General features: G+C 35.6%; 2 protein-coding genes across 10 annotated transcripts in view; one reads left to right on the forward strand and one right to left on the reverse strand.

The window, feature by feature from the left end:
* Nucleotides 1–25014, forward strand: part of SLC39A10 (solute carrier family 39 member 10) — a 141896-nt gene that overhangs the window by 109421 nt on the left and 7461 nt on the right. For 5 of the 7 annotated variants that reach the window (XR_003518999.2, XR_003519002.2, XR_003519000.1 and 2 more), the window contains 6 exons: nt 1644–1832; nt 5150–5270; nt 6488–6856; nt 8058–8138; nt 15664–15854; nt 20966–21076. Coding sequence is in view for 2 of the 7 variants with exons in the window: in XM_027588501.2 (XP_027444302.1) it covers nt 1644–1832; nt 5150–5270; nt 6488–6856; nt 8058–8138; nt 15664–15854; nt 20966–21124 (1110 nt within the window). In the remaining 5 variants the exon portion in view is untranslated. Of the gene's footprint in view, nt 1–1643; nt 1833–5149; nt 5271–6487; nt 6857–8057; nt 8139–15663; nt 15855–20965; nt 23749–25014 lie in introns of those variants that run through there. The other 2 variants (XM_027588501.2, XM_027588503.2) reach the window with 2 other exon arrangements.
* Nucleotides 12193–25014, reverse strand: part of DNAH7 (dynein axonemal heavy chain 7) — a 279675-nt gene continuing 266853 nt past the window's right edge. For 2 of the 3 annotated variants that reach the window (XM_027588499.2, XM_027588498.2), the window contains exon 65: nt 23173–24156. In XM_027588499.2, coding sequence (XP_027444300.2) covers nt 23950–24156 — 207 coding nt within the window. In that variant the 3' untranslated portion in view covers nt 23173–23949. Of the gene's footprint in view, nt 12304–23172; nt 24157–25014 lie in introns of those variants that run through there. The other variant, XM_027588500.2, reaches the window with a different exon arrangement.

The raw sequence follows: 25014 nt of genomic DNA on the forward strand, positions 1-25014 counted from the left end.
CTCTTTACACTTGGGGCTGTTTATCTTTTCGCCTGGCATACCACTTGTTTTCTTCTATTCCAGGACCCTTTTTGTTTTTTTTTTTTAAGATTTATTTAGTTGAGAGAGACTGGCAGAGTATGCGAATGTGCATTTGAGTGAGGGGAGGGGCAAAGAGAGAGAATCATCAAGCAGACTCCCCACCAGGGAGCACCCTGAGATCATGACCTGACCAGAAACCAAGAGTTGGAAACTCTGCCGACTGACCCAGGTGCCCCATATTCCAGGAGACACTTCTAATGATATGATCTTATGCCCACACTCCTAGTTACCTTGCTTATCATCCTCCCAGTATTTTATCCAGTATTACTGCTTTTAGTTCAAATTATGAAAATACTGGGGCTTTTTCTTTTCCAAATGTCAAATTACAGGTTTGAATTTTTTTTTATTCTTAACCACCTCCTTTTGGAATATTTGGGAGACAGAATTTTTTTTTTTTTTTTTTTTTTTTTTAAGTAATCTCTGCACTCAGTGTGGGGCTGGGACTTACAGTCCAGAGATCAAGAGTTGGATGCTCTACCACCTGTGCCAGCCAGGCGCCCCCAGAATTGTGTTTGTGTGTTTTGTATAATCCTTCTCCCCTTCTTCACTTTTGGTTGAGAATTCCAGATTTGATATCTGGAATAATATATAGCACTGCCTTAAAAAATTGATTAATGAATCTTAAAATTGTGAATATGAATTTTTTTGGTAAGTTGATTGTTATTATTTTCCCCTTTATTCCCACCCCTTGTTTACCCTTTTTACCAGTCCTCAAGAAAAGCAATAGTTTTAAAATTGGGCCAAATAAGGACAATTGAAGCGAGAATAGTCTTTAAGTGTTATTTAACTTATTTTTTTCTAAGAAGTATTAATTACTTAAAGCTGTACCCTTTTTGAATGGTCTTGCCTTCTTTGTGAAGTTTAGAAACCTTCTCTTGGCCACTAGCAAATGGGGAAGGAATACAAATGTTATAAGGAAGGAAAATACTTTTGTTCTCTAACTTTTAAGGTCACTATAGTGAAACTTAACTCATTTCACAATTAAAATGTAACTTTGTTTCTATACATTTATTTTTGCTAGAGCTTTAAAATGTAGAGAATTAAACACGTGTTTAAGTATTTTTGCTGTTGTTCCACAGTATAAGCACAGGTAGTGTCTCATCACTTCTTTAAAATAATTTATAAGAGAAAAGCATAAAAATATAATCAATTTAAGAAAAAGTCAGATTACAGAGCGTCACAGGTTGTGACCTGCTGGTGAATTAGTTTATTTTTACTAAACGTTAGGCGTCTGGGTCTTGTTTCCTTCCGTTTACAAAGGACCCCTTGCTCCTTAATATCTTACTACTGCTCCATTCTCTTACCATAGGATGTGTCCTAACCCCTGTAGGCATTTGAGTTTGTGGTCATTGTTTGAGTTACAATGAAATGTAATGCTTCCTAGACCACTGAGAACATCAGAATTAAATAGAAGGCTACTTATATTTAAGTGAAATAATATTTAGAGAACCACTTTAAATATTGAAAGGTATTTTTTGTGTGTCTTCTAGGAGATTATAATCTCAAAATTTTAAAAAGCATTTTTAATTACTTAATTCAGAAGTTTTTGTTATTCTTAATAGTCTCAGGGTGGACATGATCACAGTCATCAACATGCACATGGGCATGGACATTCTCATGGACATGAATCTAAGAAGTTTTTGGAAGAATATGATGCTGTATTGAAAGGACTTGTTGCTCTAGGAGGCATTTACTTGTTATTTATCATTGAACACTGCATTAGAATGTTTAAGCACTACAAACAGCAAAGAGTAAGTATTTTTTAATGACTTCTCCCATTTTCTGAGATATAAAACTTAACAAAAAAAAACTCGTTTTCTGGCCACATGCTTAATTGTGATATTGGTACGTATTAAAGGAAACATTGACTTTGATCTTTGTCATTCTTTGTCATTCTTTGTCATTACATTTGTCATTTATAATCAAGATATAGCATTCTTAGTTTTAGTTACTTTGTTGGATTTTTTTTCTAGTTGACTTAAATGGGATAGAAAAAGCTACTGGCCAATTTCTGCTTATTTCAAAAAACCAAAAATATATACATAGAAACAAGTCTCACTGGTCTACTTAGGTCATATTTGCAAGTATAAGTGGCTTTCATTGTCCTGTTTTTCAAAGAAAATGTTTCACACAACACATTTTTTTTAATCAGAAATGCTAATGGTAGAAGCACTAGAGGTGAGAAGGATTTAGATTCGGGGAGCTTTGTAGGAAGGAAATATAATGAAATGAAAGAAATGGTGATGAACCTCTTGGGAGATGATGTTTAGACCATTGATGAAATACCCTGCTTGTCATGAGCTGTGTTTCATGGCACATTTGTGAGAATAAGATAAGTATCTAAAATAATTTTTCCCCTAAGTAATTTCAGGGCTACTACACTGACCTGATTTACACCCTTCCCTTTTCACAGTGGTTTACGTCTGTTTCTAAAGTTCTGTCTTGAGAACATCTCACTAACATGTTTGTGATACTAGTGATTATCTTCAGTATACTCTGCTTAAGAGGAACAGTATATTATGTCTAGAGAACATTTTTAAATAGCTTATACAAAAAAGAGAACATTCTTAACTTTTTGCTGGTTCACTACAAATATTCAAAAAAACGAAAGAAGAAATCTTTCAAAAACAAAGGATAGTCATGATCATAATATATATACGGTCCACTCTTACACTACAACCTTTATGTTATTTTTATGTATATATTTTGCTTGTGTATATATGTGTTTTTTTCTTTGAGATAAAATATGGTTTATTTTTTTTACATTTTTTTATTATTTTATGTTAATCACCATCATTAGTTTTTGATGTAGTGTTCCATGATTCATTGTTTGCATATAACACCCAGTGCTCCATTCAGTACATGCCCTCTTTAATACCCATCACCAGGCTAACCCATCCCCCCACCCCCTCCCGTCTAGAACCCTCAGTTTGTTTCTGAGTCCATAGTCTCTCATGGTTTGTCTCCCCCTCCGATTTCCCCCCAGAACAGAGCTCTAAACTGAGATTCAGGGGGAGTGATTCTAAATCTTGCCTAGGCACAAACTAGCTGTGAAACTATGACTCATCTGTCATGATTTCCAGTTGCTATCTAAATCTATGGGAAATAAACGTACTTTTTATCTGTATTTTCATATCATACTCTAAATAGTATATTTAATTTTAATTGCCATGTTTTAGTCTGGACATCATTCAGAATAAAGTTTTGTTTTTTATAATTTAATCTTGATCTCATTTTGAATTTAAATTTACTGACAAAATTAAACAGGTTTATTTTTGTAAACTATTAATACAGGAGAATAGAGTCCCCTGTAGAATATGGCAGTTCTTTTGTAAATTCGAAATTGTGGGAAGTAAATAACTGTGAAAGGAGCCCCTAAATCTACTAGTAAGGAATTCTTTAAGTATATCAAAGGAATCTGGGCGGGTAAATCAGGGTGTCTTTTTTATGATAAATAGCACAATGAGTAACCAGAGATGAAAAAGTATATGGCATTTTTTGAAGAAAGAGAATTAGTGATATTTGAATAGAACAGATATTGGACCCTCTGTGTAGAAGAATCATTTATTGGAAGGAAGCTTTCAGAGCATAAATTAATACATTAGATGCTGACTGGTTTCAGCAAGTGGAGGCTCTGAGGGTAATGATTTGGCAAGTTTTTAGGAAAGTAGACAATCAGAACCAAAGCAGTTGAACAGAATTCCAGCTGGTGTTTGCATTTTCTTAACACTTCTGTACTAGTGTTGGCTTGCCCTTCCCCCGCCTCCCCCGCCCCACCCCGCTTTTTCCCTTCTTTAACTCATGACTGCCGTTTCTTTTCTTCTCTTTGGTTGTCTCCATATTGCTTTCTCTTGAACATTTGGTGTTTCCCCAGTTTCTGTTACTGCTGTGAAGCAGAACAACCCACAGCATAATGGCTTATAACAATAATTTAGTATTTCTCTTGATTCTGTGAGGAAATTAGGCAGGACTCAGCTGGGGAGTTGTTTTGCTTCACTTGGCATCAGCTGGGGTCACTCACTTTACTACATTCAAACGCAGCTGCCTGGCTTGGCCCGGACAAAATGGGTGGAAGGCCCACAGGTAGTCTCCATCTCAGTCTAGTGCTCCTCCACATGGCCTCTCTTGAGGGTCTGTACTGAGTTTCTCCATAGCAGAGTGGCTAGCTTCCTGAGCAAAAGCAGAAGGTGCCAGGCTTCTTGCAGATGGTCCCAGAATCAGCCCATCATCACTTTCTTGCATTCTGTTGATCAAAAGGGCAAACCTTATTTGCTCTCTTAAATTTACATAGATTGGAAATAGAAATTTAAGTTGGAAGAGTTGTCAGTGGTAGTTACATAGTTACACTGATAAAGAAGCAAGCAGACTATTGAAAGATAGGAAAATTCAAACCTAAAAATGAAATAAAATAATTAGGATTTATTAATAATTGAGGATAGATTAGATGAGAGAGAAAACTTATCTTTATTGCAAAGCTGTGAAGAGTCAGTTACTGATAGGTCATTTTCATACATCACCTCATTTAATCCTAAGAATCTGTCATTTTTATTTTACAGATCAGTATTCTTATGCCCATGTCTCACAGAAGTAAACTACAAATTTTGGGACTTTAATGCAAGTGTGACTCTGGCCATTATGTCACATGTAGGGAAGTGTAAGATTGCATTCAACACAGTGAAATTCAAAGGAATAAACTTTAGTTTTTTGGAACTTCCTATTCCCATACACTATTAAATAAGGCAGATATTAAATATATTTAACATTTCACTCAGTTGCATATAATATAGTACTGTGTACCCCATTCTGTACTTTGAAGTAGATGAATTGCACCTTTTAGTTGAGTAATTGCAAAAAAGAAAACACAACATATAAATTTAGTTGGATATTTTACCTAGTTAGACCCCTTGATTAATTTCTAAAAACTTTTTCTTACTTTTTACCTAAATAATTTATGAATAAAGTTCATGAATAAACATGAATAATACCAGTTATCCCCATAGGTGTTAACAAGTGAATATTGTTGCTAATTGTGGCTGCAGATTTGATATTAATACCAGATTCTTTTCAGGGAAAACAGAAATGGTTTATGAAGCAGAGCACAGAAGAATCAACTATTGGAAGGAAGCTTTCAGATCATAAGTTAAATAATACACCAGATGCTGACTGGCTTCAGCTCAAGCCTCTTGCCGGTAGACAACAGTTCTGACTAAAGAGAAGCTTTTTAAATATAAAAATTGAAATATTGCTTCTAAACTGTGCCTGTGTTTGAAATATCTTGTTTTTGTGGCTTTCCTAATATTAGTTTCTAACTTGTGTTTTCTTAAATGTGAGTGTATCTTGTGATTTTGTTAGTGTTTTATTTATTTTAGCCTATTTATATTGAAATGTGGGACTGATTATATCACAGGGCAAGGAACTTATTGCACTTTTACTTTACAGGAGAAAAAAATGAAACAAAAAGGCTTTGTAAGCAGTGTACTCATGTTATTTTTAGATCTTGGCAATACAAATTCTCTGTGCCCTCCACATGTGATTGGTTTCAAATGGAAGAGGGAGAGTGGTCTCCATACAAAAAATCTCTGCTCATCCATTCATCTTTTCTGTTGCCTGATAGGTGTGATGAGATAGCTTACAATTTTCAAGGAAACATAAAAAAATTTTTTTAATCTAATTTTACCTTTTTTTGAACTTGTGTTTCCCTTGAGTATACGAATGATTTTCTGCAGAAAGGGGGCAGATGAGACTCTTAACTGTACTCTGCTCCAGAGTACAATTTGAGAAGTAGTAGGCTCTTTGTCACATAATAAATAGCTTTTGAAAACTAGGTGAGAAGCCAACCTCATTTAACAAAAGTACTTGTCAGATGTTGTTACCACTTACATGGATTTCTGAACTTGCTTTTAGTATTAATCTGAGTAGCATTTTCAGATAGGTGGAGCATTGGGAGGGTGCCAGTTATTTAACGTTTGTCTTTGTTTTCTTGAGCGATAAGAGAAGGTTAGAGTGGGTAAACTTTAAGGTTCTTTCTTTCCCTGAAAAATTATGGGTCCATTGTCTTGTCCTGTAAATGCTGCAATGACTTTCTCCCCTTTGATTTTCACCAGCTGTTTATGATGTACTCCTTAAGTTTCGGTGTCTTCATGCTTGCCTGTTCTTCTCACTTTGCCTGCTATTGATCTCAGTGCTCTTACTTCATCTGCTTCATCTTTTGGTTGCTCAAAACCCCAGTTTGTTGTGTGTGCACATGTGTCTTTGTTTTATTTGCTTTTATACATTTACTTGGGACTTTTAAAAGACATTCACTTAAGGAATGTTTATTACACTGCTATTCTGCCTGGGTTTAAATTAGCAACGAAGGGTTCATTTACGTGTTGATAAAGTATATCCTTTGCTGTTATAAACATAGGGACTGATGACTCGGTTGTTTCTGAAGATCGACTTAATGAAACTGAACTGACAGATTTAGAAGGTCAACAGGAATCCCCTCCGAAAAATTACCTTTGTGTGGAAGAGGAGAAGATCATGGACCATTCTCACAGTGATGGACTACATACCATTCATGAGCATGATCTCCATGCTGCTGCCCACAACCACCACGACGAGAGTAAAACTGTGCTGAGGAAACACAACCATCAGTGGCACCACAAACATTCTCATCATTCTCATGGGCCCTGTCATTCTGGATCTGATCTCAGAGAAACAGGGATCGCTAATATAGCGTGGATGGTAATCATGGGGGATGGCATCCACAATTTCAGTGATGGGCTAGCAATTGGTAAGTGGGTTTGAAACTTGGGTTAAAATTTGTTATTCTTTAAGACCGTTTTCTTTTGTCCACAGTTTCAGTACTAACATTATGAATTAGAATACATAAGATTAACTTTTGGAGGTTAACAAATACACTGCTATATTTTACTCTAGTCATTTAATTTTTTTTCCCAGAGGCTGTGTTAATGTTTTTGATGAATTTATTTAGGGCATAGAGGTGTAATTTTACTGGATTTTCCTCTGAACATAAAATGTCTAATAATATAATATAATATAATATAATATAATATAATATGTCTTTAATAACATTTCAAGGCATAGTCACCATATGAAAAAAGCTACCTTAACATTTTATTTTCAAATACATTTATAGGACCCTGAATGTATAATTTCAATCCTAGGTTTAATAATTTTTTTTTTTGTCTTTGAAAAGGTGAAGAAAAATTTACATGTTAAAAATCCATTGTACCAAATTCAAATATTATATTAGAGCCTTGCTAATGTAAACTGATACTACCAGTTTAGGAGAATATTAAATGTGATTAATATATGATTTTCTTTTCCTGACTTGACTCAGAAGTAGCTTTGATTTCTTTCAGAAAGGAGAGGCCATATTTTTTAATCTACCGTAGCTGTCAATGTTAAATTAGAATAAAGAGTCTACAGTAGCTGTCAATGTTAAGGAATAAAGAATTTTACTAGGAAAGTCAAATGCATTTTATACCTCTGATACTCAGTCCTCCAGACCGTCAGACAAATAATACTTTGTAGCATTTATGCTCTAAACCCAGAGAAGTTCAGATAAGTATAGTAGCCATTTAGGTATTTTTTTAAATATTTAAATGGGAGAGCAAATAAAATCGTAGGTTTACAGGACTTAAAATTTAGCATCAGACTTGCACTCAGAGACTCAAATGCTGAAAATCATTACTACTCCCGAGTTTTTAGTGATTTAGAAGGCTACCCTGTTGGAGGATTTAACTTCTCAGGGAATATTTCCTTCATTGAGTAGCTCTTTTCTCTGGTTGTCATATACCTATTGTACTTCACTGTATATTCAAAACGTATAGTGTAAGATAAGTGTGAGTCACTCACATATTATGAAATTAATTTAGGTAGACAAAAAAGGCTATACCTGTCATTATTAATGAAAATGGAAAAAGCAGAAGTAAATGTCACTTGATTTTCTTTCTACCCCCCCACCTCAGGAGCAGCTTTCAGTGCTGGATTGACGGGAGGAATCAGTACTTCTATAGCTGTCTTCTGTCATGAGCTGCCACATGAGTTAGGTAATATATAACCTTAAGAATTTCACCAGATTTTGTCAAATCTAAGACTTCTTAAGTTATAAATGTGTCTAAATTTTGGATAGGTTAAACATAAAAATGGCTGATGGCAAGTATAAAAGTCATCATTCTCTTACTATATAATTTGTGTTATATATGCCTAAAAACGTACATTGTTTTATGTGTATGTTTTTTTAATTTATATACACAGTATTACTTTATATCCCATTCTGTTCCTTACCTTATGTTACTAATGATTATGCTTTTAAACTCCATCCAGGTTATCATGAGTTAATTTAATATGTTGCTTTTACCCAGTACTCAGAGTTATGCATTTACTACATTTTACATATTTAGCACCTAGTACTGGATACACCATGCCTTTAATTTCCTGTCATCACAGATAATGATGCATTTAACATCTGTAGACTTAGTGCCTATAGGCTCTTCTGAGAACATCGTTTGGGCATCTACCCAGGAACAGAATTGATGGGTCACAGGATATATATGCCTAAGAAGTGCCACATTACTATCCACAATGGCCATACTAGTATAATTTCTAACCAGCAATACCTGAGAGTTCCTGTGTTTCCACATCCCTGCCAAGATTTGACAATAAGTTCATTAAGTTTTGTCAGTTTGATAGGTGTAAAGTGATAGTTTTTTGTTGTTCTAGTTAGCACTTACTGATCTACCAGTGATTTTTTTATTTTTTTAGTCTCTTCATGTGTTTTGGTTTTTTTCTATAAATTGAAAAACATTAGGTGTGAACATGCATTCATCACATAGAAAATATGTAAGGGATATGGAGATGACATTAATTTGAAAGAAAAAAAGAACTCCATCTTTTAAGTACTCAAGGAATTTCTTCACGTGCTCTTGCTAGATTATTTTTCTTAAATTTATCTATGAAACATCTATCATTTGACTGTGTTTGTTTTTGTTGGTGGTAGTAGCCTTATTTGCTTACTTTGAATAGAGTTTATATATATAATTTGCTTAGAAAATTATTAACTCCTCACAAAAAGCAGAACAATCTATTAGTGCTTACTTGGTGCTGACTCTTTAAGCCTTGATTCCATACTTAGAGTTTTGTTCTTTTGCCAGCCTTGGGCATGTGGTCTTATATCTTGGTTCATGTGCCATCATCCTTTACCCTGACTAAACCATCATTGCCTTTATTGTCTTTTGCTTGGACAATTTCCATAGTGTTTATATCTAGTTTCATTCTGTTCTAGTCCATCTCATATACCTTATCCTAGATATATTTTCTCAAATATGACTTGCTCATGTAATCAGAATCTTTCAGTTGCTTCCCTTTCGTATAGAGTTAGAAGCTGAGATTCATTAGTTCTACTTTAGGTGACCCTCATTTCTGCCTACCTTTTTAGCCTTCATTGTACTTGCTGTTGCATGTTTTCCACTTCACCCAAACACAATTCACCAAATATACTGTGGGTGCCTGAGCCTGTTTCTTTGCTTACACCATTCTCCTACTTGGCTTGTCCTGCTACTTGTGTCCATAGTTAATTATTTTAAGAGTATTTTTTTTCCCCTCTAACGTCAGGACTGCCCTCTGGTCCCATGCATTGGATTACTTTTTCCTCTGAACTTTATCATTTACTTTCAGTAGGTCTTTGTTTTGGTACTTAGTATATATCCATCTTAGATGTCCTCTTTCTTAATATGTAGGTTCTTTGTGTGCAGATATTGTATTTTATACCCTTCTTTTAACTGCTTTCCTGTGTTTTAGAGAGTAATCTGCCAAATACTTCTTGCAATTCCGTAGCAGTACATCAGGGCTGTCAGTTTTTATATGTAACATATTGCCTAATAATTTTAGCCTTCCATTTTCCTTTTGAACTTGCTTAGAAATAAACTTGGATAGTCCTATACACACATCCACAGTATACTGGGAAAACCTTCAACTTCCCTTCCTACTCACTTCCTTCTCCCTAAATGGAATAAGTCATGCCACTTCATGATTGACAGCAGGGAGTCTGGAGATTAGGGACGGTTGCCTTCCTACTAGTTACTCCTTTTTCTGTCTATAGTTTCTCGTTGAAAGTGACACACAAGGAATGAAAGCCACATGTAAAACAAATTCAGGACAGATCTTAATGGCTAGGTAAGGCCTTGATCCCCATTGCAGAGCTCCTCTAAAAGCTGGATTAAAGAACTCTGCTTGGGCCAGGACCCCTCAGTGAGACATTAGACCACAAATCTCTACCTATTTTATCCCACAAACCAGAAGTTGAAATGTACTCTTGCTATGAGAGGAAACAACAATTTAAAGTATATTGAGGGAAAAAAAATTAAAAAAAAAAAAGTATATTGAGGAGCACTTGGATGGCTCAGTCAGTTAAGTATCCAACTCTTGATTTTGGCTCAGGTCATCATTGCAGGGTCTTGAGATTGAGCCCTGCATTGAGTGTGGCACCTGCTTGGGATTCTATCTCTCCCTCTCCTTTGTCCTTCCCCCAGCTCATGTGCATGCTCACACTCTCTAAAAAAAAAAAAAATAAAACTTTTAAAGTATATTAAACTTTTACCAGCAGGAAAGGAGTGAAACCCTAAGAAAATGTGCATTTCCCCCCAATACTTAGTGGTAAATCCACATAAACTCCATATTCTAGCTGTTGAGGCTACTAGGGAAGAAAGAGCACCACTCTGGAGGTGATAGAAAATGCTTTGGACCTTGTATCCATCAAGGTAGGAAGTGGTCTACTGACCATAACCAAAGGAAATGTTAAAAAAAAAAGATTTGTACAGCCTATTTTTTTGCTTTTAAGGCACAGTAATGGGCACTTTGGTAAAATAGGCCCAGATGTATGTCCTCTGATTATCCACTCTTACTCACTTGGAGAGGAAGGGAATCTGGAGAGAGAAGTATAGAAACTTCTTCCTCAAACTCCCAAGCAAGAGAAAGATTATTCCCCTTGAAGGTGAGATAGAAGCATGGCAGGTGGACAGGGGAGACCTCTTCTCCCTGGCTAACAGGTTAAGATATTGGCAAAGCAGCATGATATGTCACATTCCAGTATAATTTATTTGATCTAAAACCTCTTTGTCCGTAGTTAAATTTTTTATTATGAATGCTTAAAACTGTTCTGGATTTTTATACTGAAGTCGTCATACACTAAGGGGGAAAACGTGTTTAAATTACATTTTAATTCATTAAAAACTGACCCTTAGTAATTCCAAGTTTTATTGTTCCTCTTCTGAACAGATTGCTGTTTCTCTAATGGTGTACCAGGTGGGGGTTTTGTTTTTGTTTAGGAATGCAATAGGAAAAATTGTTTTAAACCTTAGAATGATGTACATCTCAGGGAAGTTCACTCTTTCCTGAGAGGTGTGCAGAAATTGAAACCATCTGAGAAAATAGAAAACCTTGGTCTTTTGTTGCATGTTTGTTCTGGAGTGTGGTAATGGATGAAATTGCCTGAATTATTACTACTCTTTCTTCTGTTTTTGCTAAACTTGTGTAGCTAAATTTAAGTAAGTTACAATATTACTCTGTTGTATTCTTTCTACTTTCTCCCCACTCTTTTAGTAAGGAACTATATAAGCATTTGAATAATAATTTATAAGAAAACTTGTATAAAAACATATAAAGGGGAAATGAGATTGGGGATAATCCAGAATGGCGGATAATCCAAACTCTCTTTTTGACATTAAGTAATATGTTCTAATTTAAAGGAAGTAACATTTTGGTAAATGAATTTACCCATATTATTCAGACACAGCTCAGAAAGGCTATGGTGCTATCCACTTTTTCCTTTCCTCTCATGTACATTTAAGGGGTAAATAGAATTTCAAAATAAGATTTTCATAATGTTCTAAATTGTCCAGGGAAAACTGAACATTCACTATGTAGATTTATACATGTGTATACATGCATTATTTAAGGCAAAAATAAAGATTTTTAAAATACTTACTTGTTTTTAAAAATCTCCATCGTTGATGTTAGCAGATTTTAACATAATTATAGCATTGGAACACATTAACAGCTTTGGCAGGTACATCTCATTCATTGTGCTAATGATATCCTTTGTCAGCAGAAAGGAAAGGATATTGATTTATCAAAAGATGAATAGATTCGCTTGTTTAGTGTAAATCCCAACTGTATTCCTTTGATCTCTTTTTCAAATGTTTATACAGGTTCTTACTGAGAAAGGTGGAGAAAAAGGGAGAAAAATAGGCAGATACCTTTGAGAAATTGTAATCTAACATAAGACTAGGACAAAGACAGATTTTAAATGAAATAATTCATCTTGATACAAGATCATTCAATAGAGATCATTTATACTGCTATATATTAGCAATGAACAATTGGAAATTGAAATTTTTTAAAAGTACTTTTATAATAACACCAAAGAACCTGAAATGCTTTGGTTTAAATCTTAACAAAATATACATAGAATCTGTATGCTGAAAATTACAAATCAGCACAAAAGAAATCAAAGGAGACTTGAGTGTGAAGAGTGTATACCAGGTTTATGGATCAGAAGACTCAAGACCTTTAAGATGCTAATTTTCCCTATAGTTTAAGTGCATTCCTATCAGAATACCAGCAGACTTTTTCAAATGAGCTTTTTCAAAATTTTATATGGAAAGGGAAAGGAACTTGGATAGCCAGAAGAATTTTGAAAAAGGACAGCAAAATTGACTTTAAGACTTGCTATAAAGCCACAGTAATTGAAACAATTTATATTGGTGAAAAAATAGTCACATAAATCAGTGGAACAAAGTAGAGTTCTCATATATATGGCAACTTATGTTCAACAAGGTACAAAGGAAATTCCATGTCAAAATGATAGTTTTTCCAACAAATGTTGCTGCAGTAACTGGATATCTAGTGGCAAAAAAAACAAAAAATAAAACAACTCTCACAGTAGGCACAGATTAACTAAAAATAGATCATTGATTTAAATAAAAAAATTTAAGAGAGAGAAAGTGTGCGCATGTGCAGGGGTGAGGCGAGAGGGTGGAGGGAGAAAGAGAATCCCAAGTAGGCTCCATGCTTAGCGTGCCTGATCTCATGACCCTGAGATCATAACCCTAGCCTAAATCAAGAGTTGGTCACTTTAACCAACTGAGCTACCTAGGTGCCCCATTAATAAAAATTTAAAAATACGTGTTTCCCCTGGTATCCAAAAGTAGTGTTCCTGTTGAAACCTTTTATAAGCTGAAATGGCTTAAAGCTAAGAAGCTCTTACTATTAATTTATATGGAGAAGTTCTTGAGCATTCTCGGACTCAAAAAATAACCTCTCTTAGGCTTTTTGATACCTTAGGATACATCTTGCTGATGGATGCACAAACTAGAGATAAAGCACAGATGCTCACAAAGTTCAGAGCTATGTAGGCTTGATGCTGAGATGCTGAGTCTGTTTCCTGGGCAAGGAGCTGGGTGGTGCCACTCTGGCTGCTCAGGGTGCATGCTGCCTCTGTAGTGACTCACTGCAAAACAAAGGCTAGTTTCATGTTTTGCCTTTTTTCATAAAAGCGAAAATCCTCTTCGGATTCTTTTTTTTTTTTTTTTTTTGTTAGGGAAAACAGGTGTTTTCTAGGGAAAAGTAGGTCTTTAATAAAAATAGAGTGTAATGTGAACTTTGGAAAAGTGAGCGTTACCTCTATAAGACTTATAGAAGAAAACATAGGAGAAAATCTTTGTGCTAGGGGTTAGGCAAGTTATTCTTAGACACAGTACCAAAAGTATGATCCATTAAGGAAAAAAGTAATAAAATGGACTTCATAAAGATTAAAAAGTCTACACAAAAGAGACCTTTATTAAAAGAATGGAAAGGCAAGGTAAGGACTGTGAAGAAATATTTGGAAAATATTCCAAAAAACAAAAGACTTTGAGGGAAAGATGTAAGGAGAGTAGTATTACATGGAAACCGGAGAATGGCAATCTAGAAGCCATTGATAGGTAACCTCCTAGCACTAATTTTTCTTTAACATCTTCCTATCTGTTATAAATTAGGATCTTGTAACCCTAAGAGTTAGAAAAGAAAAGATCATGTACTATTAGTAATGTACAATTAAGATCCTCTTTTTTAAGAGTTCGTTTATGTATGTACGTGTAAGTAATCTCTACACCCAGTATGGGGCTCAAACTAGATCAAGAGTCACGTGCTCTTCCAGCTGAGCCAGCCAGGTGCCCCAAAGATGGCTTTTTAAGGGAAAGAAATGCCCCCATATTCTGCATAATACCTTGCACTGCTAAATGTTCAATGATTGGATGTTTCTACATTTAGTAACTAAAACAAAAAAGTTTGTTACAATTAGTTGAAATACTGATTCTGACCCTTTAGCTTTAAGACTATTATTTCTAGCAGTATTTGTTTTTCTAGTAAAGTTTCTGAGCAATATTTAACCCTTTTTTAATGTTTTTTTCTTTTTTAAGATTTTTATTTGAGGGAGAGAGATTGAGAGAACGAGTGGGAGGAGGGGCAGAGGGAGCAGACTCCCTAAGGAGCAAGGAGCCCAATGCGGGACTCGATCCCAGGACCCTGGGATCATGACCTGAGCCGAAGGCGGAAGCTTAACCGACTGAGCTATCCCTTAACCCTTTTTTTTCTAGTGGTCCAACTATAGACACATGAGTGAGAAAGTCTCTAATTTTACATTTTTAGGATTTTTAGAATTAAGTTTTAATTTTTTACTAGAAAAATAAAACGTAAATGTAAAAAGTGTACAGTATATTTAAAGAGTCTGTTTTTTCTTAGGCCATTTCCCTTTGGAAATAGGGCAGAGATCAGAGAGGAGAGCTTTAATTGTTGCTCACAGAAAGAGCAGTGACCCAAGTCTTTTTTTCTATTGTGTTTCTGACTTTTTTAAAAAAAATATTACATTTGGGCGCCTGGGTGGCTCAGTTGGTTAAGCGACTGCCTTTGGCTCAGGTCATGATCCTGGAGTCCCGGGATCGAGTCCCGCGTCAGGCTCCCTGCTCCGCGAGGAGCCAAGTGCTTCTCCCTCTGACCCTCCCCCCTCTCATGCGCTCTCTATCTCTCTCTCTCTCTCATTCTCACTCTTTCAAAAATAAATAAATAAATCTTTAAAAAAAATTACATTTCACATTCTACAGAAAATTGACCTTTTTGATGTACAGTTCTTTGAATTTTAACGTGTGTATAGATTTCTGTAAGCCGCCACTGCCAGTGGGATACGGAACAGTCCATCATCCCCACAGTTCCCTTCCTGCAGTCCCCTTGTAGTCACACCTCTTTCCCACCACTGCTCCGGGCAACCTTGGCATGTTCTTCATCACTCTAGTTTTATGTTTTTGAGATATCATATAAATGGAATCATACATACATTTCAGACTTTGAGCATCTGCCTGTGAGATTCACTCAAATTTTGCACGTATTAGGTTTAATTTAATAAATAAATTTTTATAAAATATCAGTTATTAAAGGCGTATCTTTTAATATCAATTCTTAATTTTGTTTTTTATTTTCTTCCCTAAATTTGTACGTAAAATCCTGTGGTTATAAAACTGTCACATTGTGTCTTTACTGCAGGTGATTTTGCAGTTCTTCTTAAAGCGGGCATGACCGTAAAGCAAGCAATCGTCTACAACCTCCTCTCTGCCATGATGGCTTACATAGGCATGCTTATAGGCACAGCTGTCGGTCAGTATGCCAATAACATCACACTTTGGATCTTTGCAATCACCGCAGGCATGTTCCTTTATGTAGCCTTGGTGGATATGGTAAGATATTTTATATTTTTGTTAATACTAAACCTGTAAATAGAATGCACCTTCCAAAAAGGGAAGGAATCTTTGGGTGTAGTTTGAAAGACTATTTTAAAAAATATGTGCCCCATTTTAAAACATGATATCCTAAATAGCCTATTAGAGAAGGACAATTAAGTGGGAGAAGGACAATTGGAAATCAGTTGAGATGCTGAGAATTTTTGACTACAGGATATTACTATTCAAAGTAATCCAGTATTTAGAGATAATTATCATACTATGAAGATTTTGTAATATTAGGGTATAAGTATTTTGTTGTTAATAAAGTAATTCTTTGAGCTTGTTTTATGGCAAACAAGAAATACTATAGCTCTTAGGTAAGCCAGTCTTCTGCAGAAAATGGTGTATATTCCTAGGGATTTACATAATTTTCCTTATTTCTAACTTTAAAGTTAACAAATCTAAACACTAACAAATAATTTTATTTTTACCTTAATATCTTAAATATGTTAGGCAGTGTATTTGCAGAACTAGTAGTTTCATTACTTTTTATTTTATTTATTTTTTTAAAGATTTTATTTATTTGAGAGAGAGAATGTGAGATAGAGCATGAGATGGGGGAGGGTCAGAGGGAGAAGCAGACTCCCCGCTGAGCAGGGAGCCTGACGCGGGACTCGATCCTGGGACTCCAAGATCATGACCTGAGCCAAAGGCAGTCGCCCAACCAACTGAGCCACCCAGGTGCCCTCATTACTTTTTATTTTTAACTTATATATTATGCTCACTTTTCTTCCTGGTAGGATTTGTTAGTCTCATTTCAAAATTATGTAACCTAAATTTTTAATCACAGAATTACTGCCTATAGTTTAGAAAATATCAATAAAAAATAAAAACTATTTACACTCTGTACCTAGAGTTGGCCATTTCCTTGTTTTTTCTTAGACTCTAACACCTCATTTCCTGTCCCCGTGCTCAGCTGATGACCTTACTTCCTATTTCATGGAGAATACCGAAGCCATCAAGACAACTTCCCATGGGTTCCCATCACCATTTCTATTCCTCTCCTTGTATCTGTCCATTTACCCTCTTTCCTGTTACAGTAGAGAAATCTGTGTTCCTCACTGAGGACAGCTCCTTAAAGCCATGTCCTGGAACTTGTCCCCTTTCACTAACTTCCTAAAATTCTCCCCTTTCTTCAGTCGTTCATTTTTCCCCTCTCTGCTGGATCATTTCTTTGAACATATAAACCTCCTGTACTTCTCACTTACAAAAGTAGAAGAGAGGGACTTTCTTGAACTCCAGTTTCCATTTTAGTCCTCAACCACCGTTTTCTTTGCTGTATAGCAAATTACCCTTTCTTATTTTCTAATTCTCTTCTTTCTTGAGTCTGGCCTCATCAGGTATTCTCCCTCACTGCTCTGCCAGAGTGCTTTGGCCAAATCTGCCATCGACCATGACGTTTCTGAGTCCATGGTCATGTACCCCGTCCATCTTGATTTCACTGACAGCGGCATTTGGCAGTAGCTTAGTCTCTTCTCTTTGAAATGCTTTCGTGTCAGTTGGCTTCTATGCCACCACTGTTTGCTGGCTTACCACCTTTCTCATCTTTCTTTCTCAGTTTGTTTTCTGGTTCTCTCCTTCTCCCTTACCTATAAATGTTGGTGAAAGCCCTCTAGGTAATCTCATTTAGTCTCATGACTTTAAATATTTAATGGCTGATAATTCCTATGTTTACATCTTTAGCCCAGACTTTTCCTTAAGTCCAGGTCAGTCTGATTCCTCCTTCCCTGAGTGTCTGAAAGGAATTACAAGCTGAGTATGTTTAGAGCCTAGCTCTTGAGATTGCCAGTCTTAACTCGTTGGACCAGCAACTCCTGCAGGATTCCCTGTCTTATAAATGAAGATTCCATTCTTCTAGTTGCTCAGATCGAAACCCTGATTATTATTCTTTGACTCAACTCTCTCTGTCCCCCCCACCTCTGGCTCATCCTAAGTCCTGGGAGGGTTCCACCTCCTAACCACCTCTGTTGCCACCATCTTCTTCTCTTAACTTTCTCCCTGCTTCTGTTGTTGCCCTGTCCACGACATTGAGTCAACAGTCATGTAACTTGGGTGCTTCAAATTCTTCAGTGGCTCCTTGTGAATTTCCTCTCCCTCCCTTAGCCCTCCCTAATTTCTCTCTTTACCTCCTCTTCTCCCCCTATCCCCCGGGAGGCACACACTGCCTCAGGGGCCTGGCTCTTGCTGGTCACTCCATGTGGGATATTTTCCTGCAGACGTTCTCCTGGCTAGCTTTCTCACTCCTCTTGAGGCTTCCCATCTAAAATTTCAACCTCTACCCCAACATTTTACATCTTCTATCCCTACTTCATTTTTTTTCTCCTTTGCACTTGGATCTTGATCTATCAATAACACACTAAACATTTTACTTATTTATTGAGCTCATTGTGTGCCCCACATGGATGTCCGTTCTGGGAGGGCAAACTTTTCTGGTAGTATTTCATTTTACTACTAGAGAAGTAGTTTACAATTAGTTGAATGAAAAATAAATGAGCTAATTCTTATGCTAGGAAGCTAAAGATGTAAAAAGAACAAGGTAACCTTTACAGTAAGGATTAATAATCTAATGAAGAAGAAAAGTAGCCATTAATTAGAATTCTTTTGATAATGGGTTACGATAGAGTAGTGCACCATGTTTGTGGAACTATGGAGAGGGGCTGGCTAAAAAATGGGGGAAATAAATTAAGGAAATTTTTCTGGAATGGGAGATCTGAGCTGAGTCGTAAAAACTATAGAAGAGTTTATTAGAAGCAAGAGGAGAGGGCATATGAGAAAGCAGAGTGATGAATAGCACCATTGCTTTAACCAGTGAGTCTATTCCTGGAACTATAGCCTGAGAAAATAACCTAACATGACTACTGCTAAGAAAACAAGCAAGCAAACAAAAGTAAAACTGTATTAAAGTATTTTTACATTAGCATTTATAATGTTATAATTACATTGGAAACACCTAAATATCCAAGAAGAAAAACTACCCACATATATTTTAGGATTTTAATGGCACTGAAATTATTTTTTTCTCATATTAAATGGAAAAAATGGATTAAGAAATTACATCCATGGTCATCAGGTAGATGTTGGCCAGATCATGACAGTCACACAAAAGGTAGTGCTATAAAAAATGAGAATTTATCTTGTAAATTTTAAGGAGCCATTACAAGGTTTAAGCAACAATGACATGCTCATATTTTTGTTTTAGAAAGACCAGTTTGACTATAGAGAGGAGGTGTTCATTCATTTACAGTCATTCATATGATAGTAATACTATCAGAAGTTTTAGTTTGAGATATCTTTAGGACATCCAGGTGGAAGTATCCACCTGGTTTTAAGGGCTTTGCAAAGCAGCTGTTTTATCAGCCAGCTTGGAAGCACTGTTGAATTTTAACAGGTATGATCATACCAGTAGGTACGGCTGGCTCTTCGCTGTGGTTACGATCAACAAATATGGGTGTGGGCATTCAGGATAGAATTGAATGGGGGAAGGCATAGTGCCTCTTCTGGGTGGTATGTACACATATCTAGAGGGGATATATCTGTGAAACATCCTGTATTGTTACTTATGCTTCAGTGTTAAGGAAAGCCAGATTTAAAAGTTTTTGTCATAATGAAAACTTGAGGAAAGGAGAAGAGATAAAATAGTCTTCTTACTAGAACCACAGGTAGGAAGTTGCCAGATTTAGTTTTAATCCATTAACCAGAGGTTAGCAGACTTTCTGTAAAGGGACAGATAGTACATACTTAGGCTTTGTAGCCCATGTGGTCTCTATCACAGTTAATCAGCTCTGCTGTCTACAGTCCTTTCTGTCACAATTACTTAATTCTGCTCGAAAAGAATAGTAGCCTCCATTAACCATTATACACTACTGCCATAAACTTTTGAACAAAATAGATGGCCAGCATGAAGTAGCTCTTAAATAGAACCCTCAGGAGATTGTTAAATGTACTGTAACAAATGTCAGAATATGGTAGCTGGATTAATTGAACAATAATTGAATTAAATGAACAATAGTGTTTTTTCCTAGGCAGGCATTATGTTCTTAATACTACACTTTTCCCCTCTGAACCGAAAAGCACCAAGATATTGTTGGGAGTAAAGTTTAGTGTCTAAGAGAGTAGCATATCAGTGTCATCTTTCTGATGATATCATCGCAAACTTGAAAATTGCAATACACAGGAAACAAGAAAATGAAACGTGGAAGTAGCAGTTCTTTCACAATTTTGATTAGATGTGGGTGGAAAGACTTTATGCTTTTAATTATGCACATTCATTTTCTTTAACAAATCTTATTTACTTAAGACTTAAGTTTTACACTTTGAACTATGCGTTATTCTTAAATGTAATAGTATATGCTTATGCTTTAGAAATTGAACTATAAACTTCAATGAACTGTGCTTTTAAAGGTATTGGAAACATTCAGGTTTTTGAAATTGTATCACGATTAGGAGAAATAGAGGACCCTGTGAAGGCAGGGTGCACCACTTGGTGGTAGTCTGGCTGGATAGCTTTGAGAGACTATTTTCTCTATTATTGCAAGGAAAATAACAGCTTAAGGGCATAGAGACAACCAATTAGGAATCATCTGTAAATGTCTGTCCTTGCTCTCATGTGCAGCTGGATATGAGAATTTTAAATGGAAAGGGGTAAAGAAATGAAAAGTCTTGAATTAGGTATCCCCCCAAAGAATCTTGTGTTTTCAGTGCTTTTAAGATCAGTAAATGTGTTGGTCTTTCCTGGAGAGTTTTATTGGCAATAATAAATCGTCTTATACTTCAACATAAAGCAAATGACAAGGTCAGTGGATGGTAACTTTAGAAAATGGCTAACGCATATATTTGCATTTGTTCAGGGTTTAGAAGGGAACAGATTTAGTACTTATTACATAGGTAGAGCATAAACCTTGTCAGCATTTGGATGAAATATGTGTTATGGTTAGCATTATGTTTAATAGAATAATTTTATTTGTAGTTATGCTTTATTCATTAAAGTAGAAGAATGTAAAAAAAAATTAAGCAGAGTATTATACAAAATTGCTTATAAGTATCTGTTTTTGTTTTTTTTTTTCCAGCTTCCAGAAATGTTGCATGGTGATGGTGACAATGAAGAACATGGCTTTTGTCCAGTGGGACAATTCATTCTTCAGAATTTAGGATTGCTGTTTGGATTTGCCATTATGCTGGTGATTGCCCTCTATGAAGACAAAATTGTGTTTGACCTCCAGTTTTAACCATTCCCAGTAATCATTGTGGATTACGAGAATGATACCATGCAGCTTTGCATCTGTTCCTAGTACTGTATGCACATTGCTCAAAGAAAAGTCAGTGGCTTGCACTACTTACAAGTTCCATAGATTTGAGCCTAACCACAAAAGACTGGTGCTCAGTACTGCTTTTCCCTGTGTGAAGGGGTCTTTTAAAAATATAAAGCTTGTGATAAAGGAGAAAATGGGACTCCATGAACCAATGTTGATATAGGTTTGATTAAGACTTTTAAAAAAATGATCATATAAAACACTAAAGTAGTCTCTTTGGTAGTAGAAACTTCTGTGGCTATGCAGAAATAGAAATTGAACCAAAAAATCATTTAAACTTTAAAAATATTTTAAATGGACTTCGGGCAGACTTTTCTTTGTGCTAAAAATGAATTGTAGTGTCCTTTAATTCAGTTACATATATACCTAAGGTAATGGGGATCAACTTGATACAATTTTGAAACTGCATAAAGTAGGCTTGTAGGAACTAGAGGAGAGCTCAGGCTGCGTTAGAGTATGAATTTAGCATTGGGAAAAGCCCTTATTCTTGAATCTAGAGTTACTATTTTTGTATATATTGGCATAGTGTTTAAACTTGCAGCCTAAACTACTGAACTTTGTGATTGTATGTTTGTGTGAACTTCAGTTTAATGAAAGATTCATAATGGTTCTTTGTATTAATATTATACTTGGTGTTTGGGTGTTTTTTCTTTCAAACTTCAATTTTGTTTTTGTTTTTTGGGATTTTTGGAGGGGGTAGGGAGTTGGAGCATGTGGTAAAATGTTTTTTTGTTGTTGTTGTTAAAAGTGTGACCCTCTAGGAAATATCAGAAAAAAGAAGAACCCAAACATAGTCGAAATATTCAGCTTTCCTGTTTTAACAGTACTAACCAGTTATTTGGGAAATTTAAGTTCTAAATGTATGCATTGCTTTACCGGTTTGGTTTTGGAACCTAGAGCACGTGCTGTGACTGGCAGGAAGATAAGGCAGAAAACCCAAGTTTACCATGTCCATAATCTCTACATGTCAATTAAAATGGCTATAAGGATACTCTCCATCGATACCATGGCTATCATGGTACCAAGTGACTTGGAAGATAAACTTAAATAATGCAGATGAAATCACTTGATCATTCTGTGCCAAGATATGCTATTGGTGCCTGATAGGGACTAGTCTCTTAGAGGTGCCCTGTTCTAGCATAATTGAGTGATTTGTGAGAAGTGCAAGCCATGTTTATCCTGAATTTTTACCTAATAATTTGTAGTACTAGTCATATTGCATGTAGCTTTCTGTTTACGTCTTGTGCCACATGGTCTTCATTTATGCCCGGTAAACTGTATTTGAACTATGTGCAGGCAGCTTTGTTTTAATCCGCTTGGCTACCAATGCAGCTGCTTTAAAAATCTTACTGCTCAAATATTTAAGAGGCGGACTCCTTCCATTCCATTTAAAGTGTTTGCATTTAGCCCTCCTTCTCTCCTCAGCTCCTTTCCTCTTCGTGAACTTTTAAAAAATAAAACTTTGAGAGTAGCACATTTATCCAGGTAGTAAGAGTCTTGCCAGTGTTTCTTCTTTGTGCTGTAAGCAAGGAAGCTGAGGTGTTCTTTTCTTAATTAATGCCTGAATTTGAAAACTTATTTCTGGCTTTCTCCATGGCCTCCTATAATAAGTAGGCGTTTTCTCCTTAAAATATTTTCAGCATTGGGCACTGAATTAGCACAGTCCTCATCTCATTGCTTGGCCCTTCAAGCAACCTAGCTACAAGGTGCTGATATTTTATTTAGTACTGCCACCTTCAAGTGATTAAAATATCTTGCTTTCTGAACCAAGATATATTTCTAGTTCCTTTTTGCATTTTTGTACCCAAGGAGGATTCTGCATTCCAGCATTAAATCTGCTTAATTTTAAAACTTTTTTGAAAAGCAACAGTTGGAATATATTCCCAGTCTTAAAGGTCTGGTTTAAAGCAAACAAGTTCTGCTGCAGTATATGAAGTTTTATATTCTCTAAAAAAATGGTATTACCTTCATCTGCTAGATTTTTTTTTTAACCTATTAAGAGGGCTGTAACAGTTGCTGCTAGTATTTTGTTAGGGTTCCACCAGTATTTAGTTTCCACATCATTCTAGTGTATAGTTTCAAGTCTTACTAGACAATCTGAATTCCACTACATTTCTGTTTGGCTCCAACATTCCATTTAGCTTGACCAGTCTAATTTAACTTGTGTTTGTTGGAGGTCATTCATGTTACTTGTACAATGCTGTCACTGTGTGACATCCATATGAATTTTGGTGTATATCACATTGCATTCAATCAGCTGTGATTATGCGTAGAAATACTATAGTAACTAGATGCAGTGTGAATTTTTTCCATTAACAGTAAGTCAGTGGCTTAAATATGATTATGGTCCTGCAAGGTGATACTTGCTAAAATATCTAAACTTTTTTTTTTGTTGTAACTGAATCATTTTTTAAAAATTTATAAAGCTGGAAATGATCAAATGCTGTTTTTTTCATTGTCAACAGTGGTGTTGTCATTTTATGTATGTTCCTAATGCTTATGGAACTCTCCCAAAATAAAGTTATTCAAAAAGAGCAAATACACCAGTGTGTTTTCTTTAGTCTTTATTTCAGAACATTTCCTTACACTGAAGTAGGCGTCATTTTAAAAATATGTGTTGCATTTGCACATAAATTTTTAATTTAAGTACAGCTTTAAGTGAAATTGACAAACCAAATTGTTTATATTTTCTTCCCAGCAATCTTAACAAGAAATAGGAACAGGGAAATAGTGTCTTCGAATTATGAATTAAGTTGACATAATAACGCTACACCTCGTCCAATCCAGTGCTCCATGGGTTGATCAGAGGGAAGAGTCATGGCAATAACAAAATTTGTAGAATGACCAGTGGTGGATAATGTTCCTCTCCGCTCACTTGTCTTATACAATGGAGCAACATAACTTGGTCGTTCTGGTATATCTACCCTCTTACAGGGCTTTAGCCACATCTGGAAGAAAGTGCGTAAGTTTTTTTAAGTCAAGGGTGTAGTTATATTTACATTTGAACCTAATAGGATATGTTCAATTCTATGCCTGCAAGTTTCTGTGGCCCAAATAGATTTTTTGTTAGCAGTACTGCCATTGTTCAAAACATTTAATTTGTATTAGCACTTTTTAAAATTGAAGTATAATTGTTATATTAGTTTCAGGTGTACAACATAATGATTCAACAATTCTGTACATTACTCAGTACTCAAGTAAACTCCCCAAATGTCATCAAATAACGTTATTACAATCTTACTGACTGTATATATTCCCTATACTGTACTTTTCATCTCTGTACTCATTTATCATATAATGGAAGTTTGTATATCTTAATCCCCTTTATCTATTTCACCCACCCTCCCCTCGATCTCCCAATTCCCCTCTAGCAACCACCAATTTGCTCTCTGTATTTAAGAGTCTGGGGTTTTTTTTGGTCTCCATTTCTTCATTTGTTTTATTAAGATTCCACATGAGCGAAATCATATGGTATTTGTCTTTCTCTTACTTCTTTCACTTACCATTATACCCTCTAGGTCTATCCATGTTGTTGTAAATGGCAAGATCTCATTCTTTTTTATGGCTGAAAAATATTCTATTCCATATATTATGTATATACATTGATGTACACCTACATATAATATTTTATATATAGCCACATCTTTATCCACTCATCTGTTGATAGACTGTTGGTATGCTTCCATATCTTGACTGTTGTTTCCATTTATCTTACCCAGTAATGGAATTACTGGATCATACGGTATTTCTATTTTTAATTTTTTGAGGAACCTCCATACTGTTTTCCACAGTGGCTACACTAGTTT

Source organism: Zalophus californianus, chromosome 3, assembly GCF_009762305.2.
Source record: "Zalophus californianus isolate mZalCal1 chromosome 3, mZalCal1.pri.v2, whole genome shotgun sequence".
NCBI classification, from domain to species: Eukaryota; Metazoa; Chordata; class Mammalia; order Carnivora; family Otariidae; genus Zalophus; species Zalophus californianus.